The sequence below is a fragment of the Mastigoproctus giganteus genome, chromosome 9 (assembly GCF_048544385.1).
Source record: "Mastigoproctus giganteus isolate SK-2022 chromosome 9, ASM4854438v1, whole genome shotgun sequence".
Lineage (NCBI taxonomy): Eukaryota > Metazoa > Arthropoda > Arachnida > Uropygi > Thelyphonidae > Mastigoproctus > Mastigoproctus giganteus.
The window spans coordinates 63,123,933-63,140,232 of NC_143583.1; the positions used below are offsets into that span (position 1 = coordinate 63,123,933).

Sequence of the window (16,300 nt, forward strand, 5' to 3'; positions counted from 1 at the left end):
ATGAAGAGAAGATTCTTAAAATTTATTTATGTTTTTTTTATATGACTGAAGATTTCAGTGAAGGGGACACACATTTTGTCTTTCGCCATAATAATGTAAAAACCCACATGATTCCAACTATCGGTATTATCATCGCAAATGCAATAAGATCAAGTTTAATATGTGTTTTATAATGAATTGCACTAACAGAAAATCCCAATAACCTGGAAACTGCAAATTGTTTTTATTGTTTAATGGTAGTGACCTCCATAAATGTGCTTTAATAAAATTTGAGCTCACATGGGGTGATAATGGTGAGTTTTCACCTTAACCCTGTGAAGTTCTTTACAGAAAATTTAAATTTGACTGTTATCATGGTGGCAAATAAGAGAATAAGTGACAGCGGTGCTAGTAAATCTACCAAGAAAAGGATAGCGATCGAGTTGGATCAGAAAATGAAAATAATAAGGATGAATGAAAACAGTTAAACATTAACAAGTATTGCGCAGAATTGTCAGTGTCAGGTGAACAAATAAAGGACAAAGGCATAATATGAGAACCGGTGAAGGGATCAGCACCAATGATATCAACTATAATAACCAAGGCTACGAAATACATACAGTATCAGTTTTTACAGTACAATAACATGCATTCTTTCTTCCTTTTATGTTTTATTTTCTTATGTGCCACTCCAGCTACTTCACCACTGTCCCCAGATAAAGTTTTTAATTAAACTAATTAAAAATTTATAATTATTTTTCTGTATATATAGCTAATACATAAAAAAATATATACTAATTAATTTAAAAATATATAACTATTTTTCTTCATTCTTCTGAGGATATTATGTGGTTTTTGTAATTTTGGTATATCAGGAATATAGTAGAAATATTTTATTAGCCATTCCCGAGTTACGTAAAACTCGACTTACGTAAGAAGTCCTGGAACATATCTATTACATATGTGGGGACTTACTGTATTTTTGGCTTAACCGGGAAATCACCTATTCAGGATGTTTTTTTTTACCATCTATCCTGGAAAATCGAGAGTCTACTGTAATTGTGAAAATATTGACATCATTTACATGTGTTTTATTTAAATATTTTAGCATTAATATCCTGTCCAGACACAAAATTCCTGTGTCCTTCAGAGAAACGTTGTATTGAGAAAGAACGGTTATGTGATGGTAAAAAAGATTGCGAAGATGGTGCAGATGAGAAAGATGCTTGTTGTAAGATTCTTTTTTTTGAAGTGATAACTTTAAAAATCATTTTCATATGAAATTTTATTTGTAAATGCACTAATTAAATGGTTATATTTATTTCAGCCAGTCATTTAACATTCCTTCATAGTTTAATTAATTTCTTGCCTTGGCTTTTGCTCTAGGGTATCATTTTGATCATGTATATATTTGAATTATAAAATTTAGAATTCCCTCCATTTTATTTTCTCTGTTTCAGATATCAACATAGCATAGGCACCATGGCTGCTTGATCCATTTTTCTTCAAGTAGTCATTTAAATGCTGTGGGTCATTCGAGTGTTTTTGCCTTCCCCTGAGGAGATGAGACCCCTTTGGCCATCTTTCACCTCCTTTTATTTGCAATTTAATCAGAAATTTTTGTCAGGGAGCATTTAGAACTTTTAGGGCCTTAATCACAACTAGGGCTCACAATACCAGTCAAAATATGAATACTGGTATTTCAAAATTTTTAATTTATGAAACCGGGATACCGGTATCCAAAAACAAACATTTTTCTCAATAAACTTTGATGACAGTTAGGTGCAATAAAGTAAGGAAAACAGAAGTACAGCCTGGCCTCAGTTAACGAGATTAATTCATCCTGCAAGCACATCATGCAAAATGGAAATGCGTTAATCGAATATAATAAATAATAGGAAAAAATTATAATTGGTCCTTGACCTTCAGGAATGTCCATAAAGAATTTTAAAAATACCTTTTAAATAATGTTTTAACTGTATACCATGTAAAAGATAATGAAAATAATTATGGAATTAAATGTTTATTGCATAAAACAGCGATTCTCAAACTGTGCACCACGGAATATTTTAAATTTCCCCGGGAAACACAGCGATACTCGACATCTGTCAGACACTGCGTGAACTACTGGCTCGAGGTAGTTCACAAGTTTCAACATTACTTATTAAGTTGTTTGGACCAAACTACTTAATAAACGGAACTATTAGGTATTTCGTTTGGCGTAGGGTGCTGTGAAAAAGTTACTGAGACACTAAGGGCGTCGTGAACCGAGAAAGTTTGAGAACCTCTGGCATAAAATACACAATGAAGAAACTATTTGTTACGGAAATATTTGAACAGTGTTGGCTTTCCTTTTTTTCATCAGTCAATTTCCAATAGCCAACAACAATCTTCTCTATGCCCTGGTGAAATAGCATTAGTAGCATTAGCATTAGTAGAGGCATATGATGCAAGAAAGCAAGCTTATTCAGCATCAGCCAAAAAAAAAAAAAAAAAAACCCTCTCCCATTTCACCCCTCCGTTCGGTCGAAATACCTGTCCAGTTGAGCTTTAAATTTGTTTAGGCTATCAACTTCAACAACAAGTGATGGAAGTCGGTTCCACCAACCAACCACCCGCTGGCCAAAGGCAAATTTCCGCACATCTATCCGACATCCGTCCTTCCTCAATTTGAATTTATGCCCTCTGAGGTGATTATTCTGAGAAACATGAAGAATCCCATTGGCATTGAGCATGCTCAAACCATTCAAAGCCTTATACACCTCTATCAGATCACCTCGCCGGTGCCTAGTCTCCAGACTCTGTAATTTGCAAAACTTAAGCCTTTCTTCGTAAGAGCAACCCTTTGTTCCATTTACTAATCTTGTTGCCCTTCTCTGTACCCGTTCCAGCAGCTCTACATCCTTCTTGAAATGAGGCCTCCAGACCTGTATGCAGTACTCAAGATGTGGCCTAACCATTGCCTTATACAAGGGAATAATCACCTCCTTATCCCTGCTAGAAAAATTCCTGTATATCATTGACAAGACACCATGAGCTACTCTTGCAGCTCGTCTGCACTGCTCAGAGAACTTCATATCTGCCTGCACAATTACCCCCAGGTCCTTTTCATTCTCCACCACTGTCAGTGTAGTACCGCAGAGTTGATACATTGCTCTGGGGTTACTGTTACCCATATGTAGTACTTTACATTTGTCAATGTTAAACTTCATTTGCCACCTCTCAGCCCATCTGTTCAACCTTTCCAGATCCTGTTGCAGCAGCATAGCGTCAGTAGTGTCCTTAACGACCCTGCCAACCTTTGTATCATCTGCAAACTTAGACATTAAACTTGATATCCCATCATCAATATCATTCATAAACACCGAAAACAACAATGGACCCAACACTGAACCTTGAGGAACTCCACTAATAACATTAGTCCACGTTGAGCAGTGTCCATTGATTACCACTCTCTGTCTTCTGCCACTCAACCATCCCCTTATCCATAGCAGCAATTTGCCTCCAATGCCACACTGCTCCAATTTGTGCAGCAGTCTTCCATGTGCAACAGTATCAAAAGCCTTTCTGAGATCCAAATATATAATATCAAAGTTATTCCCTGCATCCAGTTCTTTTGTGACTACATCATAGTATCCAATCAAATTGGTCAGGCAAGACCTGCCCTTAACAAAACCATGCTGCGTCTGAGCTATAACTGAATTCTTGTCTAGATGATCCTGCAGTGCTTCTTTAACCAGTGCCTCCATTAATTTACCTGGAACAGAAGTTAAACTAACAGGTCTATAATTACTTGTGTCAGCCTTTGATCCTCCTTTGTGAATTGGGGTTACATTTGCACATCTCCAGTCTATGGGTACCTCCCCTGAGTCCAAAGAAGTTCTCATAATTATGGCTAGGGGTTTGCATACTTCCTTTGCTGCCTCCTTTAATATAACTGGATAGATCCCATCCACCCCAGGTGCCTTTTTTATGTTTATCCTCAACAATCTCTCCTCCACTTTCCTCTCAGTTATTACAAAATCATCCAGCTCACTGCCAATGTTTACTTTACCTACATCATTCTCCTTCCTGAATAACTCCTCATGCGTGAATGTAGATGCAAAATACTCGTTTAGATTGTTAGCCACCTGAGCAGGATCCTCAACTGTTGAACCATCAATATCCAGTGGACCAATCTGATTCATCCCTTTCCTTCTCGAGTTCAAGTATGTAAAGAACTCCTTTCTGTTTTTCTTTGCATCCTTTGCCAAGGATTTTTCGTAGTCTGCCTTTGCCTGCCTAATCTCCTTTGTGACTTGGTTACAGACCAACTTATATCTATCATAGGCTTCCATGTCACCCATTAATTTGTATGTATCCCATGCATTTTTCTTCTCTGCCACATGTCTCATTAGTCCATCTGACAACCATTTAGGCCTAAACCTTGAACAATATTTCTTAGTTGGTATGTAAAGCCTGGTAGCCACCAAGATTAGTTCCTTGAATGCTTCCCATTTTGAGTTTGCTGTTGGTAACATCATCAGTTGGTCCCACTGTATAGAATTTAAATACTGTCTCAGACCATCATAGTCGCCTTTACGAAAACAAAAGCCCTTCCCTTTACCTCTGATGGTAGTTACCTCCTTGAGTAAATCCCACTTCAACACACTGTGATCACTGCCACCTAGTGGTTCATTTATCTGCAGGTTCTTAATGCATGAAGAATCACTACTGATAATCAGATCAAGAGTATTGCTCCCTCTTGTTGCCTCACGAACATTCTGATGTAGAAAACAATCATCCAATAAATCCACAAAAGCCTTGCTAGTGTGCGAGTGACCAACCCACAAATTCCAGTCAATATCTGGGAAATTAAAATCCCCCATTATAAGACTCTCTGATTTACTGGCCCACTCTATTTCCCTGTACAATATATTATTATACTCATCAGAGTCATTAGGCCTATAGCACACTCCTACTCTCAATTTTGATTTCCCTATGCTTATGTCACACCAAACTGACTCGACACTGCCCTGTCCATCGATGTCAACTGGCTTCACTTCCTTTGACTTTATGTGTTTCTTAATTAATATCATAACCCCTCCTCCCCTCCTGTCCTGTCTATCCTTTCTATATACATTGTATTCCCCAAATTCCAGTTCCGCATTACTTATATCTGTGTGACACCACGTCTCTGATATCCCAACAATATCTGCCTTTGATGTTTTGAGCAATACCTCAAATTCATCAAATTTATTTACCAAACTCCTAGCATTGGTGTACACGCAGGTATACATGCACCTGTTTCTATTCTTAGCTACCCTAACACAACCCATGTGTTTACTTGTAACGCAATGACTACCAGCAGTCTCTGAAATATCCTGCATCTTGTTTTTCAGACTTCTGCTCATTTGAATAGAAGCAGTGCAAGAATCACTTCCACCTCTGCCAGTGGCTACTGTTAATCTATTAGTCCTTGTATCCCCCCCAACTAGCAGTTTTCCGACCCACCTAACACTGCCTCGACAGCATCAGCAAAAATTCTTGCACCCTTTCTATTTAAGTGTATCCCATCCCTGTAGAAGCAATCTCTCCTGTTAACAAGTACAGTCCAGGCTGAAAAAAAATTCTACCCCTTGAGCCTTGCACAATCCCTCCAGGGCCGAATTGATCGACAAGGCTCTCATCAAATCAAATAAATATTGAAGAAAACCTTAAACCTTTTGTTTGAGGTGCCCTGTGATATGAAAGATTTCATCTAGTTCTTTTACCATTATTTCCTTCGCAGTAACATTTTCATCTGACTTATTAAAAAAATTTTAAATGCAAGTCTGCAAGTAACTTTATTAGTGGAAGACAAACAAGCAACACGTCTTCTTCCAATGGTTGATGGAACACACTGAGTTGGGCAAACGCTTCTTTATTGCCCATCTGATGCATGGTGAGCTTTGCGGGCAATTCAAATGTTCTTCAACTATCACATAAAAAAAAAAAAAAGATTGCGTTACTGTATTGCAAATTTTAGTTTTGTTTAAGTATCCACTCTACCTGTCTGAATAAAGCAAGCTCTTAAGAAACGTACGCAATGGTGTTATCGTTTAACTGGATCAAATTTTGGTGCATATTTGATTAGTGGCAGAAAACACCCTTTCGGATTCTATGCTAGATGATGCTGTTGTACTGAGATAGCCATATTTCAGTTGCAGGTTTACCTCCATTATTCACTGATCTTCAAAAAATCCTATTTCCTTTTTAATCATATTTTCTAGGCTTTGAACTTTTTTAACAGGAACAGTTAAAAGTCTTATGTTAATTTCTAACTTAAGTTAATCTTTTAATGACTATCTCATTAGAGTCAGGAAATTTCTTATTTTGGAAAGAATTTGTGGAACATTGATGCTCTGTTCCCTGTTGGTCTTCCAAGATTGAATTCTGTTCATTATTTTCTGAAGGAGAAAGAAGTTTTATTAAGCGAAATATAATTTTCACTATAGTATCTTTACTGAGTCTGGAAAATAATTTGCTTTCATCTTGTGTAATAATTTTATCTCATCTTGTAAAACTCTCTATTTCACCTGTGAAATAGAGTTTCAATGCTCTATGTAATTCTATAGCTATTTCAGAATTTTGATTGCCAAGAGTTTGCATCATAAATTTTATGGTGGCATCTTTTAATTAAAAGATTATAATTCTTTTAATTAAAAGATTTTTAATCTTTTATTTTTTTTATTAATCTTTTATTTCTTTTATTAATCTTTTATTAAAATTTAAAATCTTTTAATTAAAAGATTTTTAATCTTTTATTTTTTTATTAATCTTTTATTTCTTTTATTAATCTTTTATTAAAATTTAAAATCTTTTAATTAAAAGATTTTTAATCTTTTATTTTTTTATTAATCTTTTATTAAAATTTAAAATCTTTTAATTAAAAGATTTTTAATCTTTTATTTTTTATTAATATTTTATTTCTTTTATTAATCTTTTATTAAAATTTAAAATCTTTTAATTAAAAGATTTAATTAAAAGATTCATTCCTTGAATATTTTATTCAGGGAATAAATTTTTCATCTTCATCTTGAATTCATCTTTTAATTCAAAAGAAAAATGAAAAATTTATTCATTCATAAATGAATAAATTTTTCATTTTTCATCTTGAATTCATCTTCACAGAAATTAATAAAAAAATTAAATGAATCTAAATCAATTAAAGCTTTCTGCACACAATATCTCAACTCAAAAAAATTATCTAATAAAAAATAACAATCTTGATAACATTATGTGACTGATCATGCAATCACATAATGTTATCAAGATTACAAATTTCCCAACCAAATTGATAAGAAGATAGGAAAAAACATTATTTATTATAAATAAGTAATTTGGTTTCTGTTTTCAGTGTTAATCAGGGCATGACTAAATTGTAACCTGGTTGTTTTTTTCCTAGGTGGTTGGTTTGTTAAGGATTGTAATCTATAGAAATTCTGTATATATATATATATATATACACTTGTTCGTCGACTTACGACCTATGCGACTTACGACCGGCCGCACTTATGACCACAAAAAAAAAAAATAATAAATGAATAAATTAATAATAAATCAGGAAGTCACTACTGAGGACATCCATAACCCAGGTGAGGAGGCACATCGATGACGGGAGGCCTGAGGACAGCACTAGGCACATACACTCAGTTGCTCTCTCTCACATACACCCAGTCACGTTCAAGCATCTGTTGCGTGTGATGTATTAATTAAAATTCTACTGAAATACCCTTAAATGTTTAATAAAAGGAAAATGCCTTCATCTACATATACGCCAGCTAAGAAGTCAAGGAAAACTATTGATTTAGAGTGTAAAATGAAAATTATCCAGCAGTATGAAGGCGGAAAGAAAGTGAATACGATAGCACGTGACTTGAAGTTATCACATTCCACGGTATTGACGATACAAGAAAGAATTTGGGAAGCTGTGAAAGGTTCTGCACCTATTAAGTCTACAATTTTAACCAAACAACGACAAGAACTCATCCATAAAATGGAGAAATTGTTGTTTATGTGGATGTAAGATTTAATACAAAAAAATACACCCATGAGCCTTCACACAGTGCAAGCAAAGGCTGGAAGTTTGTTTCAGAGTTTAAAATAACGTGCCGGAGATGATTATGCAGAAGATTTTCAGGCTAGTACTGGGTGGTTTAAGCGTTTTAAAAAAAGATTTGCTTTGCATAATGTCTCCATAAATAAACATCTCCTACCTCAACCCAAGAACATGACCCTGACAATGCACAACCCAGCACAAGCAAAGATTAAAAATTGATTTTGTAAATTTCATTTGTATTAATTATTACATTAATTTTAGATTGTATTAGATTGTTTTGTGTTTACAGTACATTATGTACAGTATTATTTTTCACATTATGTACAATATAATTATAGATTGTAGTTTTGTTTTTTTATAAACAGTATGAATAATAAACCAATTAAAATGTAGAGAACGTTTGAATTTAACCTCATAGAAAGAGATAGCCTAGGCGTAGAAACGAAGATATGTACAGTATCGCTAAGTAAAAGATAAAAACATTACTGTATTTAAAATGAAAAATAAAAGATAAAAATTTAAAAGATTATAAAAATAAATTATAAAGATGATAAAAAGATTACAAAGGTTAAAAAATACTGTTAATAAATATGTGGCCGACATATGACCAGATTGACTAACGACCTGTCAGTCAGAACAGAAGTTGGTCGTAAGTCGACGACCAACTGTATATACAAAACAAAAAAATAAAATAAAAAAAAATATATATATATTTTAATTATTATTTTTTTCATGTTAAGTTAATCTTCCTTACTTATGGCAGAAGTGGTGAAGAAGTGTAAAGATTTAATAATTAATGAGAAATCTGCCATTTTACACACCATAATAAATTATCAAAAATGAGACAATATAGTGTAATTAAAAATTTCCCCGTCTCTTTTGTACAGAATTTTAGGGAACCAAGCAGCCATTGCATTAGTGATGTGACAGAAAGCAGAAGAATTAGCTAAAATTAGGAAAAGATAGTTTTGTTGCAACAGGTGAATGGTTTAAATATTGTATGCAAATACACTTATGGTGAGCAAAAACATGCCCATTTTCTGATTTTTCAGCCTCGGGAACTTGGATTGCAGAAGAATGGCCGAACAGAATTGCTGAATATTAATTTCATGATGTTTATACTGCTGATTAAATTGGGCTTTGCTATTGTGCCTTGCCCAGACATACATATTTATTCAAAATGAGAGTGCTAAAGGTTACAAAACTTCAATGGAATGTGTGATAGTCTTATACTGTGTTACTATATTCAGTAACAAACTCTTAGTGATGAGAAAAACAAAGAACCTATAGGATTTTAAGGATGTGATTAAATTGCCTTCTGACTACTGCTCAAATGTGAATGCTTGAATGAGAGCAGTAATGGGATAATGTGTAGAAGCACAACATTTTTCTGCTTATTGAAAACTGTATAGCATGTGTTGTTAAGGGGCACTAAAACACATTAAAGTTATTTTTACACCAAAATACATTTTTATTGATCCAACCATGTGATTAGTGCTATCAAGCATGTGTAGGATTTGGAACTAAAAATGGCTAAGACTATTGTTACTTATTCTCAGTGAATAACACAATCCAGATGGCCGTTTCAGGGCTTAGCCCTTCATTGTGGGTAGGGTAGGTACCCAGTGGTGTAACGACTGACAACCCAGTTTAAATTAATTCCACAATATGAGAGATGCCAAATGGTGTACAGTAGTTTAAGACTCAGTAAAATTTTAGAGCTAAAAGCCTCAGACTACAGAAAATTTACCAGACATACAAGTTAATTGCATAAAATCTATATGTAGTAAGTTAACCAAATTTAATTACATGGCATCGTGAAGTAATCTTCTCTATTGGGGAAGCATTATTCAAAATATAAAGAATAGGCAACTTGTTGTGAAGGTATTTACAGCATGAGATGTAAATAAAATGATGCAATGTAATTATAGTCGGTTGACTTACTATGTATACACTTGATGTGCACTGGCTTGTAATGTCTAGTAAATTTTCCATAGTCTGAGGATTTTATCTCTAAAATTTTATAGTCATATTGTTTCTTAAAACTGAATTTTTTATTGTAGCAGTAACCCTGCCAACTATTTGTTTTTTTTTTTCAGAGAAAATAAGAAGCAGCTATTAATGGTTTTCTTTTACTGTATGTTTAGGGTTTTTCAAAAATGATGGTCAATAATTTAAAGGTGAAAAGTACAAACTAAAATAAGCAAAAAAAATCCCAGTGAACATCAGGCCACAAATGAACTGTTTTCGAGATAATGCATATTATCTGTTAAGATCTGCCACTGACTATGAGAGTACTAGTTTAGCAAAAAGCCATGAATCCTTTGCTAAGGGTGGTTTTATTAAACATAAGATAACACATATTTGAGTTCAACACCACAGGATTTTACAGATGTTACATGTTACAGGATGCTACAAAAGGTGTTCAAAATACTATCCGTATACAGTTTTATGGCCTTCTCTGCATTGAGTTGCAAATCCTCTCAGGCATTCCGGGGTCATTTCTGATTTGCTGAAAGTCTCCTTCAACCTGACGCTGCAATTCCTTAACTGTGTTAATGTCAGAAGTATACACCAAACTTTTTACATGACCCCAGATACAAAAATCCATAGGATTTAAGTCTGGTGATCTGGGAGGCCACATTACAGTCCCACTTCTACCTATCCACTGTTGACCATACCTTATAGTAGATACCGAGTCACAACTCGAGCAAAATGTGCCGGTGCACCATCATGCATAAACCACATGTTTTGGCATTGCTGAAGTGGAACATTCTGCATGAACTGAAGGTACAGCTCTCCTGTTAGCCTGTTTGGAAGAAAGTGTGGTCCAATTAGACAGTCACCTAGTAGTCCTGCCCAGACATTCAATGAGAAATGTTGCTGATGTCGTGACTTGTGGATTGCATTAAGATTTTCGTCGGACCAAACGTGACAGTTATGAAAATTAAAAATACCATCATGAGTAAACCCAGCTTTGTCAGTGAACAAAATGTTGTTTAAAAATTGGGGGTTCAGGACACACAGTTGTTGCATCCACTGGCAGAAGTTCACTCTGGGAGGGTAGTTTGTATTGCTGAGACCTTGTACCTGCTGGATATTTTCGGGGTACAGTAATTGGTAATGTAAAATTTTCCACACACTCTATGACTCAGTACATGCTCTTGCAGAGCAACCCTCCTTGTCGAAATTCCTGGATTTTGTTCAGTTCTTTCTAACACCCTTTTCTCAACATAAGGTGTTATGCTTCTGGGTCTACCTGCTCGCACTCCATGTGTGAAGCGCCCATGTTCTCTAAGGTGTTGTGTATCCTGATGAATGTGTGCCTATTGGGCTGCCTTCGGCAGGGAAATTCTTTTTGGTACAAATGTGCAGCCTCGAGTGCGCATGAAGTGCATACATGAAGCATACTAGAAGCATACATGAAGCATACTAGAAGCATACATGAAGCATATTAGCATACATGAAGTGCATGTCCGCATACTCTTCATTGCTGTAACCTCTTTCCATGTTGACTATCCTTTGACAAGTATTAGTATGCCTGCTATGTCTCAGAGCATTGAGAGAGGGGAAAGGGAGAAAATGATCATAACCTAACCTAAACAAACAAGTCAGTGGTGGATCCCAACTCTGCACAGTTCACCTTGTCAGTGGTGGATCCCAACAAGAAATGTGCAATATCTCAAAAATGATTCACTTAAGGACCCATGTTTACTAGGCTTTGTTTGCATATTGTAGTCTGTACAGTTCACCTTTAAATTATTGACCATCACTTTTGAAACACCCTTTATATAACATAATTTTTTTACATTGCCTTTTTAGCTAATGGATTTAGACCTCTGTACTGTTTAAGTTTCTCTGTAATTATATATGCTTTACTGCGTTATTTCAGTAAACTGTGAAATGTACCTTATTGCTTTTTTTTTTTTTTTCAGCTAAAATTTTATGCCCATCTTTACACTGCCATTTTAAATGCAGAGCTTCCTTAGATGGAGGAGAATGCTATTGTGATTCAGGGATGCAAGTTGATCCAAATAATAGCCGTAGTTGTACAGGTAATTGCAATGCTTCCAGATACCAATCTTTGTTGATACACATAATTAAACTGAGTCAAATTTGAAAATGGAAATAGCAACATTTATATATATATATATATATATTTTATATAATTTTAATGGTATTCCCAAAAATGGAATGTTAATGAAATATGTAGTATTGGTGCCTCTGTAGCCAGGTGGGCAGGAGCAGTAGTGCGTAGCGCACACTTCTTGATTAGACTGGGGTTCGAGCCCTTGACCACCAAATACGGAGGATGCGGAAGGTCAGGGAATGACCACCGCATATCGCCAGCCCGGATAAAGGGTGAGGGTTGGCGTCAGGAAGGGCATCCGGCTGTAAAAATTGCATGCCAAAACAATAAAAACACTGACCCCATATAATAATGGGAAAAAGGCGAGGAAAAAAAAAATAAAAATAAAATATGTAGTATTCTAGTACCATGTAGGAGTTGAGAAGACATAAGTTGATATTGGATTTTTATTTCTGTAATTTCAAGAAGTGCATAAAGAGACAGGCTGTTCTTCCAAAGAACAGAAGTAGAAGGGATAAATGAAGAAAGGGAAAAGTTAGTTTGGCAAATTTGCAGTTGAACTGAAAATTATAGCTGATGTGTATATTAGGACTAGTTTAGAAGAAGGAAGTGGAATTCCAACTGATAGTTTAAAACAGTGCCCAAGAAATATCTGTAGAAAAGACACACAGCAGAAACTGAATGGCTGTGTGATGGGGTAGTAGAGGTGTAAGGGAGGGATCATTAATTAACCTAACTGCACACTTTTGTATAGAGTCTAGGAGTTTAATACAGGTTTTTGGACACCATGATGTGGGAACAGTATTCTGTAGTAGGACAGATTTGTGATTTTTATAGGATTAGCAGCTGTTTAGAATTTAAGCAACATTGGGAGAAAAAGAGGGTTTGATTTTATTTCAATGTGGAGGGAGCAATATTTATGATATCCTTATACTAAGAAAGGTTAGGATTTGTAGAATTATCCCAAGTACAGATGTGATTTTTTCTAGAAATATGTATCCTGTTTAAGATGTGCATGGGAGTAACAGACGCTTTTCACAAGAAATAAGACAAAACTGAATTTTAGAAGGATTGAAATTAAATATTCTTTTCTAATCATGTGGAAAGGAGAATTTATTTGATTATATTTGAGAAGTTGAGGCTATTTATGCAGAGTAGGGAAACTGGAAAAGTGTAAAAGATTTTGTAGGATTCTGTAGCATTAATTTAGATATCACTTTACACTAATTGCAGCATAATTAATATATTTCAATTAATAACCCTGTTTTTTTAAAGTATAATAAGATTAAATTTTACTTGTTTCAATTGTTCTATACATATGTAACTGTAATACTCTAATATGATCAATGCCTGAGTTAGAGAAAAAGTAAGATGCCTATAATTATGCTTTATCTTTAGATGAAGGTGTGATATAACTATCAGGATGTATGAAAGGTGGTAATGTGGTCAGATAGAAGTTGCCACTAATGACTTTGACAAGAGGCTATAATGTTCAAATACCATTCAACAAGAGAAAAGTTTCCTACTTTTGGATATTTGAAATTTGAGTTTGGTTTTATTAATAACTTTTTACAACTTTTACAAACTTTGATGCAGATTGAAAATGATGTTAAAGATTTAGATACAAGCCAGTTAAATATGTTTTATTCTTATTCTGAACAGTCTTTGCACAATGTTTTGGATAATTTTCATTCAAATATGAGAAAGTTAGGGTTTCATCCTTACAAGAATATCAGTGACGTTATTTGAAAAAATATTAGGATCAGGAGAACTAAAAGAGTAGTTCAACCAAGGGAAAAAGGAATATAAGTCATACAAATCATTCCATTAATTATTGTTGTAATATGAAATGTTGTAATGACTTGAGACTGTGAATGACCACGAGACAAAAGCTCCATTTTAGAGGAGATATCATCAAGTTTTGATCTGAAATAGACAGTTATAAAATATTATCAGTTTGCTTAATTCCAATAGATAATATCATTTTAAAATATTATCAGTTTGCTTATTTCCAATAGATAATATCATATGACTATTGTAATTTCATTGCTCTACATATGCAAAAATAAAAATATAAATGACACAGTTGCATGCACAAACACACAGCTTTTTAGCATGGATAAGGGTGGTAAAGAATTGTACAGATCAATTTTTAATTATTTACATAAACGGTTTAAGATCATCAAAAAACCCCCTTCCTTAATTCAATCCCAGTGACAAGTAACATTGACAACTACCATCTTTCTTATTGATCTAAGTGCAATGAGTATATATCCATTCTGCACTTGCATCTTTCACTATTTTCCTATCCTATTACAAATTTGGTGCGCGCGCACACACACACACACACACACACACACACACACACACACACACACACACACACACACACACACACACACACACACACACACACACACACACACACACACACACACACACACACACACACACAATGCATTCTACCCATAGCTCTTAAATTGATGTATAAAATACTTATTTGCAAATCACTATCTGTGCTAATTGAAGATTATGTCCTTAACTCTAATAAACTGTCTATATATTGCACATAAGGCCCTATTCTAAATATTATTGATCTTATATTCTTAGTTAGGAATAATCTAATTTCCACTACCTTTCACTTGATTTATTCTGCCACTCCTTCAAATTCCTATCCTGTGATAGTTCTTTACTTAATTATTGATTATTTAGTTTGCAGTTTTTAATAATATTCACGAGGCCCACATCATAATATATGTATTTACATGCACATAATACACACCACATTTTTAATCTATAATAATTTTAATCTGTGTTTTTATTTATTAAAATTATGACATCTTAAAAGATAGCATCTACTCTACAACATCATCAACTTTTTCTCCTGCAAACATACCCTGGTTCTATTCCACCTATCTTTTTTGCACAATATATTTCCAGTTTCCCTGAAGGTAGAGTTATTGACAATAGCTATCTTCTGTGAGACCACTGCATTCTGCCTTGGGGTTGTTGCTGTGTTGCCTGATATGCAAGTGAAAGCTCCTGCATTGAGATTGGTAGCTGAGAGCTCGACACCCCTCCAAAACTTAATTCCTTTGAGAGCATCCACCCTGTTCTTCAAGCTTATAAATGCCCAACATAATGTTGAATTGATGCCTAATATCCTAACACTCTTGACATTGAACACCACAAAGACATCCCTCTTGGCTGCAGACATCAAACAAGTGCAACCATGATTCTCAGTTCTCTCCCTGAGCCAGTACTCCAACTACTTTGAGCCCTTTGCTTTGCTGCTCTGGTTTGAGGCATTATTTCTGTTAAAATTCAGTTTAATTGAGAATATTACACTAAAGTAATATATTTAAATGCAGTAATAACACTATGCTCTGGTTTAAATTTAAAGTTTACATTATTAAATATATATTATGATAATGAGGTTACTTTATATGTATTACTTAATTAAGTCTACACTATACCATTGTGCTTGTAAATTTATAAGTTAATTATAATAGCTAATAAAATTATCTATTAATGCCAACCTAAATGATTTGAATTTTTGAGATACCTGGGTAGTACTGCAATTAAGACACTAGAATTCCCCTACCACGCACTGCAGTACACAGTTACAAGATATGTTCTTCACACCAAATCACTGATACAAAGGTTCTACATATATTAAGTAGTAACTTACAAAATCTCTAGCCAGATTTAAAAATAAACTAATGAAAGGACTATAAAGCTATTTATAGAATATGATTTAATATGCCAATTTGGTCAATAAAACAACAAAATTTTAAAAACTTAGCAGCTCAATTCTTTAACTCTTCAGATCGCCTACTCTTAATGTCATTGGTGCCAATATGTACAACCATATCACTTTTTGTGCCCTTAAAAGATGATACCTGCTCTATCACATCATTAGCTTTTGCATATTGTGAATTCCATTGTATCTAGCAGAATTCTGTCTTAGTTCAGCTCTTGTTTCTTGTTTCTTGCTAGGCCAATTTAAGAAATAATTTAAACTACTTTATCAGATACATGAAAATAATAACTACTATTAATTTGAAATAAAAAGATAACAAAAATCAGTAATGTTTATGTAATAAAAGAGTCTACTTAGCTGAGTTTAAAATTAACTCAGCTCCAACACA

The 16,300-nt window shown here is 34.3% G+C and overlaps 1 protein-coding gene across 1 annotated transcript in view; it reads left to right on the forward strand.

The window, feature by feature from the left end:
* The window catches only part of mgl (low-density lipoprotein receptor-related protein megalin), a 1,043,262-nt gene that overhangs the window by 149,938 nt on the left and 877,024 nt on the right, over positions 1 to 16,300 (forward strand). The window contains exons 7-8 of the mRNA XM_090381453.1: positions 1,088 to 1,210; positions 11,995 to 12,114. Coding sequence (XP_090237579.1) covers positions 1,088 to 1,210; positions 11,995 to 12,114 — 243 coding nt within the window. The remainder of the gene's footprint in view (positions 1 to 1,087; positions 1,211 to 11,994; positions 12,115 to 16,300) is intronic.